General features: G+C 37.1%; 1 protein-coding gene across 1 annotated transcript in view; it reads right to left on the reverse strand.

Annotated features, from left to right (window-relative positions):
* chs1 (chitin synthase 1) overlaps positions 1 to 11,027 on the reverse strand; it is a 41,512-nt gene extending 30,485 nt beyond the window's left edge. Inside the window, exons 1-6 of the mRNA XM_062026265.1 lie at positions 10,897 to 11,027; positions 10,690 to 10,814; positions 2,626 to 2,761; positions 2,350 to 2,538; positions 2,061 to 2,262; positions 28 to 188 (exon numbers count right to left, since the gene is read on the reverse strand). Of these exons, the coding sequence (XP_061882249.1) occupies positions 28 to 188; positions 2,061 to 2,262; positions 2,350 to 2,538; positions 2,626 to 2,761; positions 10,690 to 10,739 (738 nt within the window). The 5' untranslated portion in view covers positions 10,740 to 10,814; positions 10,897 to 11,027. The remainder of the gene's footprint in view (positions 1 to 27; positions 189 to 2,060; positions 2,263 to 2,349; positions 2,539 to 2,625; positions 2,762 to 10,689; positions 10,815 to 10,896) is intronic.
* Between the last annotated feature and the right edge of the window lie 15,526 nt (positions 11,028 to 26,553).

Here is a 26,553-nt window from a genome sequence, read left to right on the forward strand (position 1 = left end):
GTACATAGACTTGGAAACCGATTTTACCTGGATGCGATTTGTAGCTTGCATTGGATTCTCCCACCAGCAGAAGGAAATGAGGATTGAGGAGACAATTCCGACCGCTACAAAGATAAAGCAGTCGGCGCTTTGTCTATCCACATGTGACGATACCCGGACGTAATAGTCAATTCCAAGCAGGCAGTATCCTGAATGAAAGTGAAGAACAATCTTGTTGGTCAGTATTCAAACATATTTTATAAACTGTGTGCAATATATCTATGGCCATAGAATGTAAAAACTAATAGGTTTTTAGAACACATATACAATACTGTGAGTTTATTTAAAAATTATAAGGACAAGCGGTAGAAAATGGATGGATGGACAGTCATTATCATTTTGTTCCATCTACTCACTAAAGGTTGGAGGTCATGGTTTGCCAGTGGCACATGTTTTTGCAGTCCTGATGGACTTTTAGTGGTGATGTGATCTGTCATGATCCCACATGACAATGGGGATTTGGTGCTTTATTTTCCTGTGTTTGGTATCACTTCCTGTCCTGGTGCTCTTGTTTTAGTAGTACTTTCTGTTGGACTTCACTTTCTGCTTTATTTCCTGTGAGTGCACTTGTTTTCTATTGGTTAATCAAGTCTATTTAGGTTCACCTATTTCTCCTTGCCACTGCTGGATTATTGCCTTTCGTCAGTGTGCATGAGTTATTTTGCTGCCGCTACGTGCTGCCGATGTAAAGAATGAAATTCTTTGACCTGCATGCCGCCTGCCGTCTCTGCAACGTGGGGTCACGCCATCAGCTGACATGCGCCACAAGGACAATTAGCGGTCTATTTGTATACCGTTTTACCTTTTCCCTATATTGACGTTTCCTCGTATCAAACAACGGACTTGACACATTTTTTTTTGTATATTAATTTTCATTCTGTATATTTTCCCTGTGTTTCAAGTTTTGTCTCCCTAATGAAAATATATCACACACCTCTCTTTATATGTATTGCTTTCGAAAAGTAATCATTGAATTGTTTTTCTTTGTTGACGGTAACAGTCTGTAATACATCTATATATTTTTATGTTTGATTCAACTGATATACAGTACATATAGTCTATATATCTTTTTGTCATTGAATTTTAGTTTTATGAATGGAGATGGAAAAACTTTGGTTTATTGTAATTTTACTTATAAATGTTCTTTTGTCGGAAGTTGTGTCGAAAAGCAATACAGAAATCTTTTGTTGTGAATTGGCGATTAATGAATTCCCGCAAAGTAGGAATCATTAATTATCAATCAAACATTTTCATAGCTCGAGCATAAAACAATTATTTCCTACCTTCTAAATCCATTTTCAACATTATGACATGAAATAACAACCTTCAGTCACTTTTATACTTTTTAAAAATCCAAAATAGTAATTCTGCCTGAGGCTGAGCCAATCAGTGTCTACAATACTGAGCAGCGTGATCTGATTGGTTTGGTCTCATCTAGTGGCCAATACTACTGTAGTATTGATCATTCTCAGTTCATTTAGCCATTTTTATGCTTGAAAACTTCAATAAAACAAAACAAAAAAAAAACTGGGATTGATTCGTGATTCCCATTCCAATTGAATGGGATTGTGCTGAAAATCTTAATTTCCCCTCGGGGATTAATAAAGTACTTCTGATTCTGATTCTGAAAACAACAATGTGGTTAAACTGCAATATCTGGCGAGGGACGACTGAAATGACATCTAAAAAACACTTTATTTACATGTAATATTTCTTTTTTGTAGCCCTACAGACCTATTTGCGGTCTTGCCTTTTAATAACAGATTTTAGTTCCGATGTTGGAATATAAAAAAAAGTATTTATATGACATATTTATATGACTTATATAAAACTAAAATAAAACCGCTGTTTAGATCTAGTTATTGCTCTTTGACACCGAACAAGAAAAACACTTTGTTTTTTAATTTTACTTTTTGTTTCAAAAATACCAATCTTTTTTTTTTTTTTTTTTTTCAATTTGCATCCATGAAATGAAAATTCAATGACCCAAACATACAGAGACCAGTAGATATTCCACTTACCAGCGCTTGTTAGAATGATGGAGCAGATTGGAAATACAATTTTCCAAGTGTCTGTCTGCAGCCGGAACCACATCTGAAGCAATGCAGGTATGACGCAGACACCACCGCTGATGAACAGATTTGTCAGGACGTCAAACTGAGGCATCACCACAAGCACAAGCACTGCGGTACCAAGTGACACAGTGCATTCAATGGCACAGATCTGCAAAAGGAAGAAATCGACATTTTGTCAGGAAGAGATTTTTGATAAATAGACATAAGCCTGGGTCATGTAATACATGTCACGTACAAATGCCATGGTCTTGAAGTTGGGTTGCACGAAGATGCTCTTGAACGCACACCTCCACAGTGATTTGATAAACACCAGGAAATTTGGCCAAACGAGACAGAACACCAACATCAGCATGTAGAACTGTTTTTCCTTGGGCTTGCGCATGGAGGTCGGACTGGACAACGTTGACAGCACCAAGAGAGAGCCCTGATAGTCCAAAGCAAAATATTTTTTTAATTTAAAGAGGAACCTAACATGCTCCATGGATGATTGTATGTCATTTATGAATCATACCTTGGCAATGATAGCACTGGTAAGGACGAATAATCCTACAATAATAGCCACTAGGTACTGGGCCAGTTGGAAGCATCTTCTTTTTTGTTCCTTCTCGGCTCCTATTGGGTTGAGCTGAAATGGATCCCATCTTTCCCTGAGTCACAAATGATGAAATCTATTGGAAATCTCATGTAAAAACTATAAAACATAAAGTAGCAAGAAACACATCAATAATGAATAAAGCAAAACATGTTCTGGACCAAAAACCACTTCACATTCTTTACTGCTCGCTAGTGATACCATATCTGAGGTACTGTGTAGAAATATGGGGAAACAACTACAAATGTGCGCTTCATTCACTAACGGTGTTACAAAAAAGATCAATTAGAATAATACATAATGTCGGATATAGAGAACATACAAACCCTTTATTTATTGAACCACAAATATTGAAATTCAACGATTTGGTGCATTTGGAAACATCTAAAATTATGTACAAAGCAAACTATAACCTGCTACCCAAGAATGTACAACGATTATTCTCAACAAAAGAGGAGAAATATAACCTTAGAGGAAAATAAAATGTAAAACACTTGTATGCTCGTACAACACTTAAAACCTTTAGCATATCTGTATGTGGAATTAAATTATGGAATGGATTAACCAAAGAAATCAAACAAAGCACTGATATGATTCAGTTTAAGAAACTGTTCAAATTACAAGTGTTCACAAAGTACACAGAACAATAATTATAATGAACATCTTGAACCCTTTTTTCTTAATTTTTAATTTTATTTGAATTTGATTTTTTTTTATTGAGACAAAGATTATTTATGTAATTTATATTTGTTTACTTACTAAGGTATATTATTTGTTTATTATTTATTTGTTTACTGTTCTGTTACAGAGAACAAGGAAATAGGATAAAATTGCTATGGTATGAAAAGGGGTAGGATTAAATAAGATCAGCTTCTTCCTACTCCTTTTCGGACGTGCTGTAATGAAACAACTGGGAATATGTGATGAATTAAATTGTATCGTATGCATGTTCCAAATAAACTGAAACTGAACTGAACTGAACTGAACAAACAGGCTATATTAATTACAGTTATTGTATATAATCTAAAATTATAGTTCCCTGACAAAATGACCTGTGGTAAAATAATTTATTGTGCCCATGCATTCACACATATAGTATTCTACACATAAAAAAATCATCTATTCATTATTATTCCGTCCAAAAACATCGGCGTGCTCCACAGCCCAAAGTTTTCATCCGATCTGAGCTGTTCCAGTATCAAAACGTATTGTATGGAATTTCCGGTTTTCCGGGTCATTTTGCCCATTGAAAATGAAAGGGCCGTTTTTCGAACTTGCACAATTCCCACATTTCCACTTTTTCCACCATTCACACACTCCACTTACCTTGGATTATCAAACTACCATTTTCCAAGTTCAAAAAAATTCCTGGAGTTCCCAAAATTCACAGTTTTCCAAAACCCTATTTTCACTTCTTCCTGGAAGGTTTTCACAGCCCACATTTTTCAACCGTTAGTATTGTAAGTATTACAAATATATTGCGTGGTACCAGACACATTCATAATATGTAATATGGACAATATTTTCCAAGGTGTACCGCGCCTTTCGCCCGAATGCAGCTGAGATAGGCTCCAGCACCCCCCGCGACCCCGAACGGGACAAGCGGTAGAAAATGGATGGATGGATTTTCGCACTCTGTGATGAGGTGGCAACTTGTCCAGGGTGTACCCCACCTTCCGCCCGAATGCAGCTGAGATAGGCTCCAGCGACCCCCCCGCGACCCCAAAAAGGGACAAGCGGTAGAAAATGGATGGATGGATGGATTTTCGCACTTTGGTCATTTTAAGCATTACTGGAACTTCTTTCATGGGCACATTGATTTCAATGCCCATACAACGTACTTCCTTCTTCCGTCAACAAACAGAGACGACGGGAGCCGAGAGAGTCAGGACCGACATGACTTGGTGTTGCAAATGTGGACTTTGCTGACATAAATAGAGTGCTTCTGCTGCACTGAGTGGCACAACATGTTATTATCGATAGAATGGTTTCATGTATCTGGCGAGGAGGACATTGCTCAAGGAATTTGCATCACAAAGAAAGACGAACTGTTTGCGCTAACAAACCCTCCAGTGGTAGAAACTTTTTTCCACCTAACCAAAATCACCTGAATTGTCCCCGGCCAGCTCGCCCAAATGGACAACTGTCCATCGAGTAAATCGCTATGATATTGATCATGATACATTCTGCAAATCCCGTTTGTTAGTACAACTACACACATTGTCGAGCAAGCTGTGTACAAACAAAACAACTAGCCCTAGTGCCATGCTTTTATTCCACAACAACAAACACTTACTTACAATCTACGCTCTCGGTATAGCTGACTGATGGGATGGCTGAGTCTTTCAGCAAAATAATTGTACTCAGAGTAGAGCTGGTAAATTCAGAATATTCCTCACGTAAAGAATGTTGAGAACAAACTTTTATCTTGCTTAGTCTTTCGAGCGAAGTCATTGATTTCAAGTCGAGAGCCAGTCGAGTATCCATTGCTTCAGCCAGTCCGGAGTTTTTCTTGGTGGTAACACATGGAATCTGGAAGTTGACCAACTTTTCATCAAACAACCACAACCTTGTATAATACACATGCCAGGCATGATTAATAATCTAACATTAACTATTACAATCTCAAAATTGATCCAGCTGCTGAAGCAGAAGCTAGCTCAGCTCTAGCTAGTGCCGTAGAAGTGTGAGTGTCTCTGTGAAAAACGCTGGAAAAACAGTTCCTCAGTGTTCGCTCTTACGATAACTATGTTGCTGCAGCTTGGTTATTATCAGAGGTGGGTAGTAACGCGCTACATTTACTCCGTTACATCTACTTGAGTAACTTTTGGGATAAATTGTACTTCTAAGAGTAGTTTTAATGCAACATACTTTTACTTTTACTTGAGTATATTTATAGAGAAGAAACACTACTTTTACTCCGCTCCATTTATCTACATTCAGCTCGCTACTCGCTACTGATTTTTATCGATCTTTTAATGCACGCTTTGTTTGTTTTGGTTTGTCAGACAAACCTTCAAAGTAGGATGTATCGCATGCCGGCGTTTCACCAATCAAATGCAGTCACTGGTGATGTTTGACTCCGTTTCACCAATCAAACAGAGCCAGGCGGTCACGTGACCGCCTGGCTCTGTTTGTCACGTGACCAGGCGGCAAAACAAAACAAGCTTAAGCTTACATGAACTCAACGTCAAATTTGAGGAAGCACATCGCGGTAAGTAACGTTAGTAGATATTTTGGCTGTCACCATAGGCTGATGTTAACTTCCCTGCTATGAATCACTGTCAAATCTACATCATGTGGGGACATTTATTAACGTACTGCAGCCTCATAGACACACACAGTCGCACGCACACACACACACGCATGCATAGAAACACTAATTTGAAGTGCACAGTGTGTTCTCAGGTGCAGCCCACACCTATCTGTTTATGGTTTGCGTAAAGGCTTTGTTATTTTCCTTTGTAATCTCTGCCTACTGAGCCTATGGTGCTGTTAAGTTATTGTGGCACAATTTACCCTAATTTTTTTTATGTTAATGTATTATTATTTAATATATATTATTGTTTTAGTTGCTTGAGAGATATTCCTGGCTCTGAATTTGCTCATTGCTATTTTTATGTTTTTGTGCATTATTTGTTGCCGTCATTAAACGAACAGGTTACTCATCAGTTACTCAGTACTTGAGTAGTTTTTTCACAACATACTTTTTACTTTTACTCAAGTAAATATTTGGGTGACTACTCCTTACTTTTACTTGAGTAATACATCTCTAAAATAACAGTACTCTTACTTGAGTACAATTTCTGGCTACTCTACCCACCTCTGGTTATTATGCAGGTTACGGAACATAATTAAATTTTCTTGGCGGTTTTTGGATGCATTTTAGAGTGATTGGCAGCATGGGGTAGTGGGTAGCGCGGCCGTGCCAGAAACCTGAGGGTTGCAGGTTCGCTCCCCGCCTCTTGACATCCAAATCGCTGCCGTTATGTCCTTGGGCAGGACACTTCACCCTTGCCCCCGGTGCTGCTCACACTGGTGAATGAATGATGAATGAATGATAGGTGGTGGTCGGAGGGGCCGTAGGCGCAAACTGGCACCCTCGCTTCCGTCAGTCTACCCCAGGGCAGCTGTGGCTACAAATGTAGCTTACCACCACCAGGTGTGAATGAATGATGGGTTCTCACTTCTCTGTAAGCGCTTTGAGTATATAATACTAGAAAAGCGCTATATAAAATCTAATCCATTATTATTATTATTATTCAGAGGCAGAATGGATTACTCCTATCAGCTGCATTGCGAGGTCCCTAGAACCAGCAGATCATTACAAATTAGAATGAAAAACAAATACATGTGTTCTTGTCTCTCATAAGGATTGTAAATGATAGGCAAAATTGAAAAAAAATATGGGCAGTTCCATTTTAAAGCATTGTGTTACTTCACAGCTACTCACATACCTTTTCATACAAGGAAACTTAAGTGTTGACTTTAGATATTCCAACATACAATTGATGATTCAACTTTCATAGGCACTTCACATGCTACCTTGTATTCCACTCCCTTATTATTGAAGTCAGTATTTAGGTGGGTGTTGCACAAGATTGGCTAGTTATCCAACACTTGGATGTATGTATGTAAACAGCAATACCATCTACACTGGTATCCAATTACCACAAGTTATTAAACTGTGATGCTATAAATCACGGGAGTCAAACTCAAGGCCCTAAAATGACATGGTTGGCAAGATGTGGCCCGCAAAAACCGGGAAATAATGTGTGTCAAAAAGGCATTTCATCTTCTTCTTTTTTTATGCATACTTGCAATGCATTTCTTGACTCATTATTATTATCATTTTTATTAATCACTCCAACAAAATAATACAGAATAATAGAATAATAATTCAATTCCATTTCCAACTCAACATTTGATACAACATGATATATAGAGCTTTTTTTGTCATTAAAACACTTTTCAAATTAAATTCTATACTATCCATCAATCCATTTTCTACCCAACCAAAATATGGGATTATTACTTTGACTTTGACAAAGCAAGTTTTCCATAAGTTTTTGGGTAAACAACAATAATAATAAAATGAAGGGACAATTATGTAATAATCAGTCCCTTTTTGTGATAGTTGGGGCCTTAAATGCCTAATTTTGCTGCAGCCTTTTCAAGAAGTTGCTGCAAATTCGCCACCCGTTATGCAGGGAGACATTTGATTGGTCAGACAGTTGCATTGGGGTGCTGCTGGGACAAATTTGATTGGCAAAGATGTCGTCGATTGGCCAAAATGTGCCGGGAAATTGCAGGGGTTGGACAAATGCGAGGCTGTGTATAATTGGCACGATCGCAACATCGCAAAATCCTGGGAGGACCTAATATCTGGTGAAGTGACTGGGATGTAGCCAATGATGAAAATTAGTTTGACACACCTGCTATGAATAATATCCTGTAAATTGTGTGTCACTTATCTTTAAAAAAAAAAAAAAAATTCATATAGTTTCATGAAGTTACCGATAAGCACTGTGGTTTCTAGGCTTTTATGTTGGCTATCATTTTTATGTTGTGTTTCCTTGTTTTAAGTGCTCCTTTAAATATGACACGAGACATGTATTTACATGTCACGCACGTCACGCACGTCTATTGTCTAATCAAAATATATTTTCAAATCTTGTGTAGACCAAGCAGGAACAACAACTTGTAAACATATATCAACTTTTATTGCTCAAACCTCATAATTGTCGACCTTCCGTGTACCTTAGACCTACAGTACTTCTCGTTCTGTTTATGGCGCTGAGCCTTCTGTGTAATGTAGTATATAAACCTTTAGCAACACACTGGTGTCCTGACTTCCTAGTTTACATGTACTTTTATATTTATTTAAACATTATTTAGCTCGGTAAGGCAACCAAGAAGAGATTGTCATTTGCCATGCCAGAGATGTTGAAGTGTGATGATGATCTCTCTGACCACAATAGATTGCTCTCAACAGTTCACAAATGCTCTTAAAGGGTGGGAATGAATGTGTATTATCATAAATGAATGTTCAAAGCAGCACTAGGCGGCTGCGCCCGGGAATCATTTTGGTGATTTAACCCCCAATTCCAACCCTTGATGCGGAATGCCAAGCAGGGAGGTAATGGGTCCCATTTTTATAGTCTTTGGTATGACTCGGTCGGGGTTCGAACTCACCACCTAGCGATCTCAGGGCGGACACTCTAACCACAAGGCCACTGAGTAGGTAGGTAAATGGAACGCAGCATGGTAGACGCTACAAAACAACTGAAGAAAAGGCAAGTTTTGCCTGAGGAGACAAAAAAAAAAGATAAAGGGAGCCTACCCGCATAAAAAGACAGTCATGGATCAACATTGCCTTGGCTTTCACCCGCTGGTGTGAGCTCAATAACCAAGAGGGATGCTGCCTGCTAAGTGATTTTTGATGCTCAAATCAAAATGATAATGCTAGTGTTAGCAATCTGAAATTTGCGTGATAGCAATAAATAGCCACTAGCTTGAGGTATGCAGTTCCACACTTACACGACCAGCCACGCAACAAACTCAAAATTATTGAATGAAGAAAAAACAATGTAATGACTGCAAACCGCAAATATAAAGTTTGAGTAAAATATGTAGATTCCTACTTTGGAAAGATAAGTCATACTGAATCATTGAGGTATTATTGTGTCAGTTTGTTTGTATGTATGTGACAGTAGTTTCTGACGATTTACATCGCTATGCTATGGTCTTCCTTCAGGCAAAACACTGCCGCATGGGTCCACTGGTGCCGCCAAAATCAACCAAAACTGAAAGTTCTGAAATGGGGCTTAATGATAGACAAACACATTTCAAGTGTAAAATAAACATGGAGAATGCCTGCAATTTATAGACGACAGAGCAGTCTGCAAATTGCATTACTTATAATTACAGAAAGAAGCAAGTAATCAAATGATTTAATAAGATTATTAGTTATAATTAATTAAAACAGTAAATTAATTCGACTAGTGTCTACTTTAAAGTCTGCATGGTACAAAATGAGTAAAACATCAATATAGTATTTGCTTTCCACTTTTTGCTGCGATGCTGTCCTTTTTTATGTTAAGGTTACAAGAAACACATAACATTAATAGCAAATAAATTTAAAAAATCATCAATAAAAAATGATTTAATGATATTAAAAAAAAAAAAAAGCAGCCTCAAAACATTGTATGCTGCAACTTTTGGAAAAAGCTGCCACAAATTCAGGGTTTTTAAGACCGCAAAAATCACAAAAAAAGCCTGCGAAATCATGGAAGGATTGATTAAGAAAAACATAGGTATTTATATTATTTACATTTAAAAAAAAAAACCAAATAAAATATAAATAAAATTAATACAAATATTTCATAATTTAGAATTTATAACTTAATAATTAATGATGTTGGTATTTTATAGTATAATATAGGATAGATGCACTCAAAATTATTCTACCCTCAATTTTGATTATGTTAAGGTTTTATTAAAACAACAAAACTAAATAATTAACAAAGCTCAAGATATTAATATTACAATATTACAGTCTCTATTTTTCTTTTGGATGGTTTGTCCATTTTGACACCAGATGTAATTTACAATGGGTTGTTGAATAATGTCCAGTGCAACTATAAATGCCAGTTGACTGTACACAAAAAGCAGATTTGAAGAAGATATTCCTTCTCCATCCATGCAGCCAATTTGTTTAATAAATTGAACGACGAAAAGCCTTTCAGGGACCAGCGGGTAGCAAGAATCAAGCCCATGAGAAAAAGATGGATTTTTGCTACCAAGAGGAAAATGTCAGCTCGACCAATTTTCTTCCTCCTTTTGTATGAATTTAATCTAGTTTTTTAATTAAACTTGAAGGATCCCATCCCCAAAATTGCTGAACATGTGTATAAATTAAATATGTTGGTTGGTTGGCTCATTAAAGAAAATTAAACATGGGGACTACATGTTATTTCTTACTTGTGTCGCTCCTCTCTGTTTTTTTCTCTGCTTTTAATGTCCTCCATCATGCGTGTCTAGTCTTGTCTGGCCGTGGACATACAGTATATATGAAGACGATGCATCCAGTGGTAAAAGGAATTTAGCTGTGGAATGAAATCGTAATATATTTATTACAGCGACACAAGCAATTAGTGGAGTAGGGGGGGGGGGGGGGTAAAAGCTTACCTTCTTTTGTTGGTTCTTCTGCTTGTTGTCTTTTGTTGTCCTTAGCTCATCATTCACTTTAGTGCCGATGTGAACTAAAACTAAAGCAAATTTATTGAGCTTTATCTGCAGATGTGTACACAAAAATGTAATTCATCTCCAATCGGACTCGGTTATATTGGTTGTCACAACTTTGTGAAAAAAAAACAAAAGAAAAAAACCCCTTATATTTCCTTATAGCTGCCAGCAATGTGTGCAGGCTCTCCCTGAATACACAAGGAAGTATGCATGTGTCGTGGACAGATACTGTTAGATAAGCATGTGAGGGTTGGTATAAAAGGTTATACTGTAACCACCCAACATGACTTAACTTTGCATGACTAATAAACAAACAAAATCTCAGTGTTACTGTAATCTCTCCTCGCCATAAAGAGGTACAAGGGTCATATTCATGGACACGCATACGTCCTTTTTCTGACTGTGGTTTTTAATCAACTGAGCCAACACCTACTGAAGCTAAGTGCTCTCAACCCCAGATCTAGATAAATGACATTTTTTCTTATCCATGACTGGCCCGATACCAATCATATGTATTAACTGTAAATGTTTCAATTCATTACACACAGTAACCCTGTGTTTCTACGTCACTTCGTGTCAATGAGAAAGGACGCAAAGAAAAAAGCTCCGCTTCTGCTACCGGAGTTTTTGTTAAGTCTGAAGATTTTGACCACTGATTTGACCACTGATTTGCGATCACAGCCACAGGAGAGTCACCTGGCATCTTCGATCTGATTTTGGTCAGTTGAGAGGCACTGATACGCTGAAATAAGGCGAGTGGAAGAGCCGTTAGCCTCAAGCCAAAGGCGCCTCCCGCAGTTCAAAGCGGTTGCCTAGCAACCAAAAGTTACGGCGAGTTTACAGCTGTTTTAAAGTGATCCCGACGTCGCAGAGTGATATAAGTTGACAGGCTGACACCTCAAATTGATCTCTGAACGGCGCAAGGTACGAAATTGTTGAAAAAACAAGTTAAAAGTGCCGCAAGTCGCTAAAGAAGTAACTGCCCTTAAGACATAAGAGGCGCTGACGTCAGTGACTGCCGCGATGCCAAAAGTTAAAGGATTGACTGGAAAGACTGATTTGAAGCTGGGCACAGGACATGATGGGATTCAAGAAGGGATACTACAAAAAATACTCCAGGAATTTAAAGAAGAAATGATAGAAAAATTGGAAGAATTGATGGATGGATGGAAAGAGGATATGAAAGAAATGAAAGAAGAAGTTAAAGAAATGAAAAAAGAGAACAACTCCAGAAATAAAGAAGCCACTGAAATGAGCAAACAAATGAAGATCCTTCAAGAAGACAACAACATGCTGAGGAACATCATAGATGAAATGGATCAGGATAAACGAATGAATGATATCATTGTGACAGGGCACCGAATTAAACCAAGATCCTATGCGAAAGCTGTGAATAATGAAGGTGAACCAGATGAAATGGATATGGTCTCAGCAGAACAGCAAGTGGTCAACTTTCTGCAATCAAAAGAAAATTGAAATTGACATTAATAGCATCGAAACATGCATCCCACTGAACGGAAGAAACAACAACGCCACTCCAGTCGTGCTTGTGAAACTCGTAAACAGAAAATCTAAAATGGCATTGCTGAGACAGGGAAAGAAGCTGAAGGGAACAAATGTGTACATGAATGAGCATCTCACAAAACGTAATGCTGGAATCGCCAAGAAAGCACGCGACTTGAGAAGGCAGGGAAAAATCCAGGGAACTTGGAGCGCCAACTGTAAAATCTACATCAAGCTGAATGGAGGTCCAGAAGCAAGAGTAATTGTTGTCCATGACATCAAGGACCTGGACAATTTTTAAAGTTTACACAGCTACCACAACAACGATGATAATGGATTCTGAAAGAAAACAAGCACCTAAATTCAGCATCGACACTACTATGTTCCAAGGGACGACTAAACAAGAGGACCTAGATTCAGGATTGCATCCACCTACACTTATAGAGATTATTGAAACAACATTAAAGTTTGTTGAACAAGAAAATATGGAACTAAAAAATTTCTGCAACAAAGATCACAAAAACCAGGATTTGGAAAATGATATAGATCCAGATACAAATTTTTTCTCCCAAATCAGTAATAGTTTTTTTTATTATACAGATGATCAATATAATAGCAACATTGAATGTGATAACAAATTGTCAATTATTCATTTTAATAGTAGAAGCTTGTATGCAAATTACAACAACATTAAGAACTTTTTGGAACACATCAACGAACCCTTCAAAGTGATTGCTGTCACAGAAACATGGATTGATGATAAAAAAGGAATATATTTTGATCTGGAGGGATATGAACTAAACTACATCAACAGAACCAACAAAAATGGAGGAGGAGTAGCTGTGTACGTGATGAAGAACCTGAACTACAAAGTGGTAAAAAACATGTCATTTGCCATTGATAATATCTTAGAATGTATAACCATTGAAATATGTCAGGAAAAAAGCAAAAATATATTCATCAGTTGTATATATAGATCACCTAAGTCAAGTATAGAAACATTTGAAGAATGGATCAAGGCAACTTACATGGACAATGGTCAAAGAATAATGTTCTTATGTGGTGACTTTAATATTGACTTATTGAACCCCAACAAGCAAAAGTCTATTGATGACTTCATTGATACAATGTACAGCATCAGTCTATATCCTAAAATCACAAAGCCAAGCAGAATCACAGGACAATGTGCCACGCTTATTGATAATATTTTTACCAATGATTTTGATAATAACACTACAAGTGGTCTACTTATAAGCGACGTTAGTGATCATCTGCCAGTTTTTACAATATATGATGGAAACTACAAGAAGAACATGGAAGACAAAAGGACATTTCGAAGACTATGCACAGAGAAGAGGATGACTGCCTTCAAAATTGAACTACAAAAGCAAGATTGGGACAATGTGTATAATGAAAAAGAGGTTGATGAAGCATATGAACATTTCTTAAACAAGTTCATAATACTTTATGACAAACATTGTCCATGGATACAACTCAGTAACAAGCAGAGAAAGAATAATCAACCATGGATGACAAAAGGATTAAAAAATGCTTGTAAGAAGAAGAATACACTATATAGAACATTTATAGCACAAAGAACTATAGAGGCAGAAATTAAGTACAAAAAGTATAAAAACAAGTTAACAGACATACTACGATCATGTAGAAAATAATATTACAGTGAATTATTGGACAGGAACAAAAAAAATATGAGAGCAACATGGGGCATCCTCAATAGCATTATTAAAAATGGAACTAAGAGGGACTACCCTCAATACTTCTTAGATGAAAATAAAAAAAATGACAACATAAAGGAAGTAGTTGAAAGATTCAATAATTATTTTGTAAATATTGGACCAAAATTGGAAGAAAGGATTCCAGACCCAGTTCCAATTGAGGACTATAATGATACCATAGAGCGAAATCCCAACTCCATGTTCCTCAGTAATGTGACACAGGAGGAAATAGTTACAATCGTGAAAAAATGTAAATCTAAGACTTCAACTGATTGTAACGGAATTGATATGGAAACGATAAAAAAGGTTATTGAAGAGATCTCAGGACCATTAATGTATATTGGTAACCTATCATTTCAAACAGGTACATTTCCAAACAAAATTAAAATAGCTAAAGTTGCACCAATTTATAAGACTGGAGACAAACATCAATTTACAAATTATAGACCTGTTTCTCTACTTCCACAATTTTCTAAAATCATTGAAAAACTGTTCAATAGCAGATTAGAAAGTTTCATAAATAAAAATAGAATACTCGAAGAGAACCAATATGGATATAGAGCTAATGTTTCAACTTCAATGGCTTTAATTGAAATTACAGAAGAAATTACCAATGCAATAGATAGTAAAAAATGTGCGGCAGCGGTTTTTATGGATCTAAGTAAAGCATTTGACACAATTAATCACAATATTTTAATCAAAAAACTAGAACGATATGGCATCAGAGGGTTAGTCTTAAACTGGATAAGAAGTTATCTAACGAACAGGAAACAATACGTGAAGCTAGGCGAACACACGTCTACAACGCTAAATATATCCTGTGGTGTACCTCAGGGATCAATACTAGGACCTAAATTATTCAATCTCTATATAAATGACATTTGTAAAGTTACAAAAAATTTAAAGTTAGTATTATTTGCGGATGATACAACAGCGTTTTGTTCAGGAGAGAACACACAGGAGATAATACAAATAATAACAGAAGAAATTAACAAATTAAAAAGATGGTTTGACAAAAACAGACTATCATTGAATCTTAGTAAAACTAAAATAATGCTATTTGGTAACAGTAGAAGAGAAAGTCAAACACAAATACAAATAGACGGAATAGAAATTGAAAGAGTAAACGAAACCAAATTTCTAGGTATAATGATTGATGATAAATTGAACTGGAAATCTCACGTAAAAAATATACAACATAAAGTTGCAAGAGACACGTCAATAATGAATAAAGCAAAACATGTTCTAGACCAAAAATCCCTTCATATTCTCTACTGCTCACTAGTGTTACCATATCTGAACTACTGTGTAGAAATATGGGGAAATAATTACAAAAGTACACTTCATTCATTAACGGTGTTACAAAAAAGATCAGTTAGAATAATACATAATGTTGGATATAGAGAACATACAAACCCTTTATTTATTGAATCAAAAATACTGAAATTCCACGACATAGTGAATTTGCAAACAGCTAAAATTATGCACAAAGCAAACTATAACCTGCTACCCAAGAATATAGAAAAATTCTTCTCAAAAAAAGAGGAGAAATATAATCTTAGAGAAAAACGTAATTTAAAACATTTGTTTGCACGTACAACACTTAAGACCTTCAGTATATCAGTATGTGGAATTAAATTATGGAATGGATTAAGCAAAGCAATCAAACAATGTACTAATATGATACACTTCAAGAAACTCTTCAAACTTAAAGTGTTTACAAAGTACAAAGAAGAAGAACCATGACAAACATTCTCAATTTATTTCATCCATCCATTCATTCATTCTTAAAGTAATCTTATTTATCTCATCATATGAAATATGACTTACTTCACCAATTATTATTATTAAATTCTTACTATTATTTATTTATTTATTTTTATTGTGATTACTTATGGAGTTTATTGTGAAAAAATTGTGAACAGGAAGTGAACAAAAAGTTTTGCAACTGTTATGTAAAGAAAAGGGGTAGGATTAAATAAGCTCTGCTTCTTCCTACTCCTTTTCGAACATGTTGAAAAGAAACTGGAAATTGTGTTGTATGCTTGCATGTTCGAAATAAACTCAAACTCAAACTCAATATTTAATTAATAGATGTTGACAGTTTAACATTATTAACAAAATATTTAGACTAGTTCATTATTTATTTTTTATTACATGCAAGTGTTTGATCGATACAAAGTCAATAGTGAACAATAACTAAACACTAATTATTACTGTATCTACTACTCCAATGGTTCCCAAACTTTTTTCACCAAGTACCACCTCGGGAAACATCTCCAAGTACCACCAAATTGACAACATTAAAATACAGTAGTATTGTAGGCCTGAATATTCTTTAAAAACAAGGCAGAGGTTTTATTTAACAAGTATCATCAATTCACTTTTTTCCTACGCTTTTGGCCACGCGGCTTATATAACGGTGTGGCTAATTTATGGATTTTGTTTCGCTGACGGCCATGATGCAAATAGTAAAAAAACAAAAAACAGGCAAAGACACTGAACATGTGTGGTATTGTTTGTGCTATGGCACAATTTTTTTTGACAAGTTTGCTAACTGCTGGTGCTACGGTGCCCTCTGTTTAGGCTGAGCTTTCGACCGGAAGTACAAGTGCCATTTTGTCTTCTAGCCGTCTATAGTGTTTCTACACGTATGGATTCTTCATTCATCACTCCAAGCAACGTTTGTAAGTTTTACAATATATCTAAAACTATTCATACTTATTAAATCATTCCATGTGTGATGTCTGTAGTGTTTTCATGCATATTTGTACATGCTATTATAATGTAATGAAGCTATCCCAGTTAGCATTAGCTAATATGCTAACACGTTCACTCGTGTCCCTGTTAGTATTATTAACTTTCAATGGCATTCTTTTTGCATTGTTTCAGTTTCGTAAATACACCAAAAGTCACTGTGAACTAGGGCTGGGCGATATATCGAATATACTTTTGTCTCTGTGCGATATAGAAAATGACTATATCGTGATATTCGAGTATACGTTCTCACGCAGTTGCTTTTAGCTGCGGGCAATACACTACAAGCTCTTCCCACAGAGACAAAAAACAAGCGCACCTTCTTACATACATCACATACTGTCACGCGTGCAACGTCATACGGTGTCACGGAAGCAGAGAGGTAGCGGCATGGGTAACGTTAGCTGTGATGCTAACAGTGCGAGTGGTAAAACGAGAGAAAGAAGGTGCAAATCTGGTAACAAATGAAGGAAGAATTAATTCCCAAGAAAAACAGCACAGGGTCCATTGTCTGGCGATGGTTTGGCTTCAAGCGGGAAGATGTTAAACAGACAACTGTAATATGTCAAGTATGCGGCAAAAGCTTTGCTACAAAAAGTAGCACCACTGCTAATGTGTAGCATCATTTGAAAAGTCACCCGCTAGAGAATGAAGGGTGCTTGAAACTCTGCATGTCAACATCTCCGTTCGGTGCCACACCCACAAAATGCCCAAACAACCATTTCCACATCAACACCGTATGGAAAAACTAGTCAATCAACAGAAGGAGATAACGTCCGCAGTAAACTACCACATAGCGAAGCACATAAACTATTTGATTTCTTATTATGCAGCTCATTTTTATTTGACAGTTATTGAAATATCTTGTGTGACATCATGCACAAAAGTGCACTTTATTTGTCTTAAACTATTGTAGTGGCGTTCTGTACAAAAAGTGCACTTTAATTTAGTGTTGTTTTGATAAGTCGTCTTAGTGACATCATGCACAAAAGTGCACTAATAGCTTGTATTAAAATGTCTGTGACAATCTTGCACTTTCTGTTTTGAAATGACATGAATGTTTGTGCCACTGCTTAATAACTGTTTAATAAATACAGTTTTGGTCAATTGACTTAGTTGTGATTTCCCACTCTGCATGAAAGTTTAAAATGAGCATATATTAATGCAGTGTGAACAAGAATGTTTTAATGTAGACACATAGAATCATCATACTGGTGTGATTATATGCATCAAGTGTTCATTCAAGGCTAAGGCAAAATATTGAGATATATATCGTGTATCGTGACATGGCCTAAAAATATTGAGATATTTATAAAAGGCCATATCGCCCAGCCCTACTGTGAACTTTATCTCAAAGTCCTCCTGTGTCCAGGAAATTATTCCATGAGTTTGTAAACATAAACAAAAAAAACCAACAAAAAAACGGATTTGGGGAAAAGAAAAACATGGACATAATCGCCCTAGTATCATACACTGATACAACCCTTGATATCAATTCCACCAATTTATGAATTGATCTGCCGTCCAAAAAACTGAGTTAGTACTTAGTACTGACTGTGACAATGCTGTTGTTATATTATCCTGTCTCTAGACTCTTAATCTACTTGTTATTTGTTACTTGCTATTTACAAACGTACCTTCTGCTGTAATGTGCTTCCATCTATATACCATACCAACTTTATTTATAAATCCCTTTAAAAAACTTCTTAAAATTGACAAGGCACTTATTTATTGGTGTTGTTTGAAGCTATCTTAGCGGTTAGTTTAGCTATTAGCATGCCTGGTCCTGGCTTACTCGTGTGTAACATGTTTAGCCTCATCCTCCAGTGATAATGCTACATGATAATGATACTTGATTATTAAAAACTCAGGGATGTGGCTCCACACTGTGTATGGAGACACATACTTAGCTGCTAGCTTGTCAGCCGGGGGACGGATGGTGTGTTCCATTAATCTCGGAAATTGGAAATCGGAGCAAGGAATGAAGTCACAGCCCAGTTATAAGCGTACCAGTTATGAGGTTGGAAATGGAGATGGCCACATCCACGGAGGCAATTCATGCATTACCTGAGTACAAACGACTTATGGAAACACAGTGTATGCACTCTTTCTGCAACCTTCGAACACAGTAGATGAAAATTGATATTGATAGCGATGTAGAACGTATTAAACACTTGAAAAAAAAGTAATTCACCATAGGGTAACATTACCATATACAGTACAAGTGTCGAACAATACATTGCATATGGCTAATTTAGTGCGACAAAAAATTGAAGTGAAAATAATGGATATTACAGAGTCTTCGATTATTGTTTACATTCGGAGCAGTCATCTTTAAAGCCAACTCAGGGGTGGTGAGGATTCAGAAATTCTGACTTCCCAGTACACCTGGAACACACCATTAAAATAAACACAATATTAGCCACAAGGTATTAACCACAATGTTTGCAAACGGCATTTAAAGGTATTAATCGGTACCAGCAATCACCTACTTTTTCACGAAAATCGTCCGATACTGATCAGTGGCCGATTAATCGGCAAATCCCTAGTTAAACTTAATGCTGTCAAATGATTAATCACACTTGAACTTTGATGAAAGTGTTTAACTTATCTGTGGCAGTTTTGTTGACAACATTTCTGAGGGTATGCTTCCCCAGCGTTGTTTGTCGTCCACTGCTTGCAGCTAACCATCTGTGCTTGAGGTAAAGGAGCATGTGCGGTCATAATAAATTGCGTGATTAATCTGCATTTATACATAATTAATGTGGTAATTGTTGTGGGCCTATAAAATTGTGTTTTGAATTAAGGTGCAAAAATAAATGATTATTAATTAAACAATTAATTAATAACAAATAATTGTGCAACTCACTTTGTTAAGGCAAATACAGGTGGTATTTGGGTAATGAAAGGGTTCCATTCCTAGACAGCAATGTAAGTTGTGTTTTAGTGTAAATTGGATATTATGCCTAAAATATGCATACATTAACTGCTAACTTACTCACACTGCACACAGAACACATGAAATACATCTAGAATATACAAATACATAATAGGATACAAGAATTAAATGAAGCAATAATAGAAGAGAATAACTACATATGTGAACTACATTTCTGAGATAATTATTTACGTCCAACTTTGTGTCTCTACATCGCGTCACACATTACATTTGTCAAGCGCTCCAAAACCAACCACACAAGTTTCACAATACATACGCTGAGCGATGCATTTTGCCTGACTGCATTGAACTCAATAATGATATTATTGTATAATAGTGTTGTCCCGATACCAATATTATTTTGATACTTTTCGTTACTTTTCTAAATAAATGGCACCACAAAAAATTGCATTATTGGCTTTATTTTAACAAAAAATCTTAGGGTACATCAAACACATGTTTCTTATTGCAAGTTTGTCCTAAAATAAAATAGTGAACAAACAAGACAACTTGTCTTTTAGTAGTAAGTAAGCAAACAAAGGCTCCTAATTTAGCTGCTGATGTATGCAGTAACGTGTTGTGTCATTTTCCATTCTATTATTTTGTCAACATTATTAAGGACAAGTGGTAGAAAATGAATTATTAATCTACTTGTTCATTTACTGTTAATATCTGCGTACTTTCTCTTTTAACATGTTATATCTACACTTCTGGTAAAATGTAATAATCACTTATTCTTCTGTTGTTTGGATACTTTACATTAGTTTTGGATGATACCACAAATTTGGGTATCAATCTGATACCAAGTAGTTACAGGATCATACATTGGTCATATTCAAAGTCCTCATGTGTCCAGGGACACATTTCCTGAGTTTATAAACATAATATACATTTTAAAAAACTGAAAGAAGATGTTGTGATGACAAAAAATGTCGACATAATCATAGTAGTATCGACTAGATACACTACTGTACTTGGTATCATTACAGTGGATGTTAGGTGTAGATCCACCAATGGTTACAGTTACTTTTCAGAGGGGGTATAGTACCGAATATGATTCATTAGTATCGCGGTACTATACTAATACCGGTATACCGTACAACCCTATGGTATAAAGATGTACAGTTACAGTAAAGAAATGAGAGCGCCCTCGGTTACACTTACTTTTATCCCTGTAATTGTCTTGCAGCTCTTTGGCTGGTCTTTAAGTGTTTCTACCTTCTTAAAATATTGTCCCAGGCTAGACAGAAAATTACCATCCTCTTTCCTCCAAGATCTTGTAACGGTACCGAATCAATGACCACTCTGGCTTTTATAAACATTAATATGCTTTAGTTTCAACAAAGGGGTGATCGCAACAGTCCAAAAATAAGGACCAATGCGCAGCTTATATTGGTGGCGGCTTTATCCCCTCTGAGCTTTTTATGGTGTTCATTTTCACTTCAATGTCACACAACTGCATGGGAGACAAAATGAAGTCCGTAAGCATCAGCTGGCTGCCTTACACACATAGGGCCCCATTCTCTAACGTGCTCAAGTGAAAAAAGGTGCACAACTGCGTGGATTCTGGCTGTGCAGAATTCTCCCACTCATCTTAGCAGTGACGTCCAGTCAGGGGAGGCAGGTGTGGCGGGGCCTCACGTGCCATCATGGAAAGAACAAAAATGTAAAAAGAAAACATTTTTTTTAAATTGTTATATGTATCCAGTGATTATACTATAAAGTTATTTTCCATTTAACTTCACCAGTTTTAGATTATTTTTATTCAAAATCGCTGAATTTTCACATTTGCCGTTCAAATACTGAGAAGAGACGGTGCGGTGATGAGCAGCCAGTTGAGGCACGTCACTGAGTTGAGCCTCACCATGGATTGCGCAATGACTCGGCTAACTGCTGGCCTGCTGTGCAGTGAGACCGTATTGCTATATAAATTATATTATACATTTCCATAGTTTAGTTAGCTGAGGTATATAATGTACAGTGTATTTTGTCAACAACTGTATGTGTGTAACGTATTTCTTGTGCTGAGCAATCATAAAACTGCTGCGAAGACGTACTGGCTGAGGCTCGCAGTAATCCCGCCTCCTGGTGGTAGAGAATGCACCTCCGCCGTAGAATGCAATCCCTGACGGGAGTGTTATATCAACTAAAGCCCACACTTAAACTTTCCACGTGCAAGATTGAATCTATTTAAAAAAGTTATTTAATAAGAAGCCAAAAAGTGCAAAAACAATAATGTTCGTGTTGGAGGAGCTGTGAATGACCGCTGGGCCACAACATTAGGTACACCTGCAGACTGCAGCACAGATTTCATATTTCAGTCATTCACAACTCCTCCAACACGAACATTGTTGTTTTTACACTTTTTGGCTTCTTATTAAATAACTTTTTTAAATAGATTCAATCTTGCACGTGGAAAGTTTAAGTGTGGGGTTTAGTTGATATAACACTCCCGTCAGGGGGTGCATTCTACGGCGGGGGTGCATTATCCGGCACAACAGCGGCGCATGGACTTCATTTATAAGTAAAGGTAAGACCATAATAACGTTTTTTTTATTAAATGTGCTTTTTTGTGTGCTACAGTTTGTATGTGTAAAGTTAAAGTTAAGTTAAAGTACCAATGATTGTCACACACACACTAGGTGTAATGAAATTTGCCCTCTGCATTTGACCCATCTCCTTGTTCACCCCCTGGGAGGTGAGGGGAGCAGTGGGCAGCAGCGGCGCTGCGCCCGGGAATCATTTTTTGGGGATTTAACCCCCAATTCCAACCTTTGATGCTGAGTGCCAAGCAGGGAAGAATGCTGGTATGAGCTTTTAAACACCACCTGTGAACTGCTGCCAATCAAATGGTGATTAAGATACTCTTTAGGGTTCATATGTTTGTAAATCTGACTGTGATGAAGTCAGTGCCTCACCAGCCATGAACCTCACCGCACGTCACTGCATCTTAGGTATACCAATACGCGCCTTCATCTAAGACGCACACTGTGGGTGGAGAAACACTTAAAAGTACTTTTGTTCTTACGCACCTCTTAGGCTATTATAAGTCCAGAGCTCCAAGAAGGTGAAACGTTATACTGCACTCAAATTTTGGATGCAGTGTGCATCACACAAAATAAAATGAGAAAATAAACTTCCAGAAAACTATCAAATCTATTCTGATTACCTCAACCGAAAGACCTGAAAACATCCGTCTAGATGAGATGAGGATAAAAGCACAATGGTGCCACTTTGTATTATCTATGAAAGATCTGAATGCACATCGTGGACCGGGCTAACTAACTTTCAACACACGTGGACAATGATCATTGAACTGATGTGACTATTTAATACAAAGTTAACTCCATTGATTTTTTTTAAATTTGATATCAAACTGTCACTCTCCACCGCATAATCAAACACACAAACAGCATCTACCAAGCCCCTCTGATGCATCGCGGCTTCACAAACATTTGTACTAAACAGAAATTTTAAAAGACAACTGCTCTTTTTTTGGAATTTTGCCTATCGTTCACAATCATTATGAAAGACATGTCAAGGGTTGTATTTAAAAAAAAAGAAGAAGCATACTAACTCAGAAAATAAACGTAAATAAAAGTCTGCTTGCCATGGAGCCAATCGGAGGTCCTCTATTCCGCCCAATAAATAACCATCCCAAAACCGCCATCAATACTCAATTTACTTTTTGCGACATGTATATTAGTTAAGTATTAGTGATATCGTTATTATAAGCGCTAACGGCTTCCTCACATCAGAACTCGTGGAAGTTTATTCCAGATCATATATAATGCAGGGCAGCACGGTGACACAGGGGTTAGTGCATGTGCCTCACAATACGAAGGTCCTGAGTAGTCCTGGGTTCAATCCCGGGCTCGGGATCATTCTGTGTGGGGTTAGCATTTTCTCCCCGATACTGCGTGGGTTCCCACCGGGTACTCCGGCTTCCTCCCACCTCCAAAGACATGCACCTGGGAATAGGTTAATTGGCAACACTAAATTGGCCCTAGTGTGTCAATGTTGTCTGTCTATCTGTGTTGGCCTTGTGATGAGGTGGCGACTTGTCCAGAGTGTACTCCGCCTTCCGCCCGAATGCAGCTGAGACCCCAAAAGGGACAAGCGGTAGAACATGGGTGGATATAATGCCTCTCACCTTGATAGTCGAAGGATGAGTCCATAATCCGACAAGTTGGTACACTTTAACAGCCAATCCAGCCCGGGAATTGTCAAGAAAGACAGGAAAAGACGCTTGGTTTCCACCCCCTTTTCTTCGCAAGGATTATGTGTCATTCTTCATCTAAACGGGATATGAACATTCTATCAGTCGGCATCCTAATGACAGCAGACCTTGTACAGTAAGTGATGTTTTATTATGTTTGTTGGCTCTCATAATGTCGGCAGTGAGTAGTAATCAGTGAAAACGTGATGCATTTTAAAAATGTTTTTATCATTGCTTATGCGTATGCTTGAAATTTGTTAAATACGTAAATATTACATCTTATAATAAATGTGCCTGTTACTACATTACATGTGTATATATTGTTTATACAATGTGTATATAAAACCTTAATGGAGGTGTTTGGATGTGTTTTTAAGGGTTTTTATAGGCAGAATAAAGCGACTTCCATAGGCTCCATTGTAAGCGGACATTTTGATTGCATTTCTATAGAATGCATGAAAAAAAATAAAAACCTGTGTGCTTGTCTCACATAAGTATTGTGACTGATACATTTTTTTTTTTAAAGTGCGGTTCCCTTTGGACATCAGAAATAACATCAGGGTGGTTATAACAACAAGTAAATAAAGTTTGAGCCACAGATTATTTTGCACATCCAGCCAGGAAGAAGTAGCTGTTGTAGCGTGTATACACACACTAAATCACCATGGCAACAAACATTTACGTAACAAGCACTTCTTGGATTGAAGTGTTGTCTTTTTCCTGGATTTCATGGAGCGTTAGTAAAACTCTGTGTTCCACAATTTTCCCACAACCAAGAAAAAAAGGTTTCAGAAAGTCCGCCTCATTAGCAATGAGCACGCCTTTTTTTGCCTCACTTACAACTTACAACTTCCAGCCTGTAAACAGGGAAATAGCGGTGCAACGCGTTCTGGAGCGGGTCTCTGGTTATCTGTTCACTACAGCAGAGGTTCTTAACCTTTTTGTCCTAGAGACCCAACTTTTCCACTGCAGAGGGGCCCAGGACCCACTCAGATATTAACACTTAATTAGTAATCTTACTCTTGATGTTAATGGTACTCAATGATTATATCTAACTTACTTACACTTTACACCCTTGTCAAATGATATGAATCGCAATGATTATTCTTTATTTAACACATACATTTTAGGCTTACGTAAGGCTGATTACAAAAATAAATACTAACCAAATATACTGCATAAAAAGAGACTCATAAATAACTGACAAAAATAAATGTACATATTATGTTGTGCTAAAATAAATACATTAATTTAGTAAGGAATATGTTCTTAGATACACTTTCAATAATATGTAAATGCAAGTTAAATTACAGCTTCACCACTTTAATCCTAATTTATGCCCTCAAGAAACTTCTCTAGGACTTTAGCTGCAGACCTCTTCTGTTTGTATGATAATGTCATTACTGCCACAAGTGGTGGAAAAGTGTATTACAAATGAGTACCGTTGCGGCCCATACAGACCACGGCTTGGATACAGAAGTTTTTTGGTGGCCAGGCCCTATGGTTAAGAAACACTGCACTACAGTATTTGAACTAAGGTTTATTGGTATTTAAAAATGTGAAAAAATGCCAGGGGACCATAAAATGATTGATAAAAAAAGGTATCAAACAATAATGTCACAACAGCCCATGCAGTATGGGGTCGCATTAACCTCCGATCTAAATCAATCAATCAATCAATCAATGTTTATTTATATAGCCCTAAATCACTAGTGTCTCAAAGGGCTGTACAAGCCACAACGACATCCTCGGTGTCGAGTGGGTCTGATATAATATTGTGAAAGTCCAACACATCAGCGAAAGTCCAGTCCATGGTGGGGCCAGCGGGAACCATCCCGAGTGGAGACGGGTCAGCAGCGTAGAGATGTCCCCATCTGATGGACAGGCTAGCGGTCCACCCCGGAGCAGAGTAAAAAAGAAAAGAAAAGAAACGGCAGATCAACTGGTCTAAAAAGGGAGTCTATTTAAAGGCTAGAGTATACAAATGAGTTTTAAGATGAGACTTAAATGCTTCTACTGAGGTAGCATCTCTAACTTTTACCGGGAGGGCATTCCATAGTATTGGAGCCCGAATAGAAAACGCTCTATAGCCCGCAGACTTTTTTTGGGCTCTGGGAATCACTAATAAGCCGGAGTTCTTTGAACGCAGATTTCTTGCCGGGACATATGGTACAATACAATCGTCAAGATAGGCAGGAGCTTGACCGTGTAGTATTTTATACGTAAGTAGTAAAACCTTAAAGTCGCATCTTAGGTGCACAGGAAGCCAGTGCAAGTGAGCCAGTATAGGCGTAATATGATCAAACTTTCTTGTTTTTGTCAAAAGTCTAGCAGCCGCATTTTGTACCATCTGTAATCTTTTAATGCTAGACATAGGGAGGCCCGAAAATAATACGTTACAGTAATCGAGACGAGATGTAACGAACGCATGGATAATGATCTCAGCA

This window comes from Entelurus aequoreus, linkage group LG02 (genome assembly GCF_033978785.1).
Source record: "Entelurus aequoreus isolate RoL-2023_Sb linkage group LG02, RoL_Eaeq_v1.1, whole genome shotgun sequence".
NCBI classification, from domain to species: domain Eukaryota; kingdom Metazoa; phylum Chordata; class Actinopteri; order Syngnathiformes; family Syngnathidae; genus Entelurus; species Entelurus aequoreus.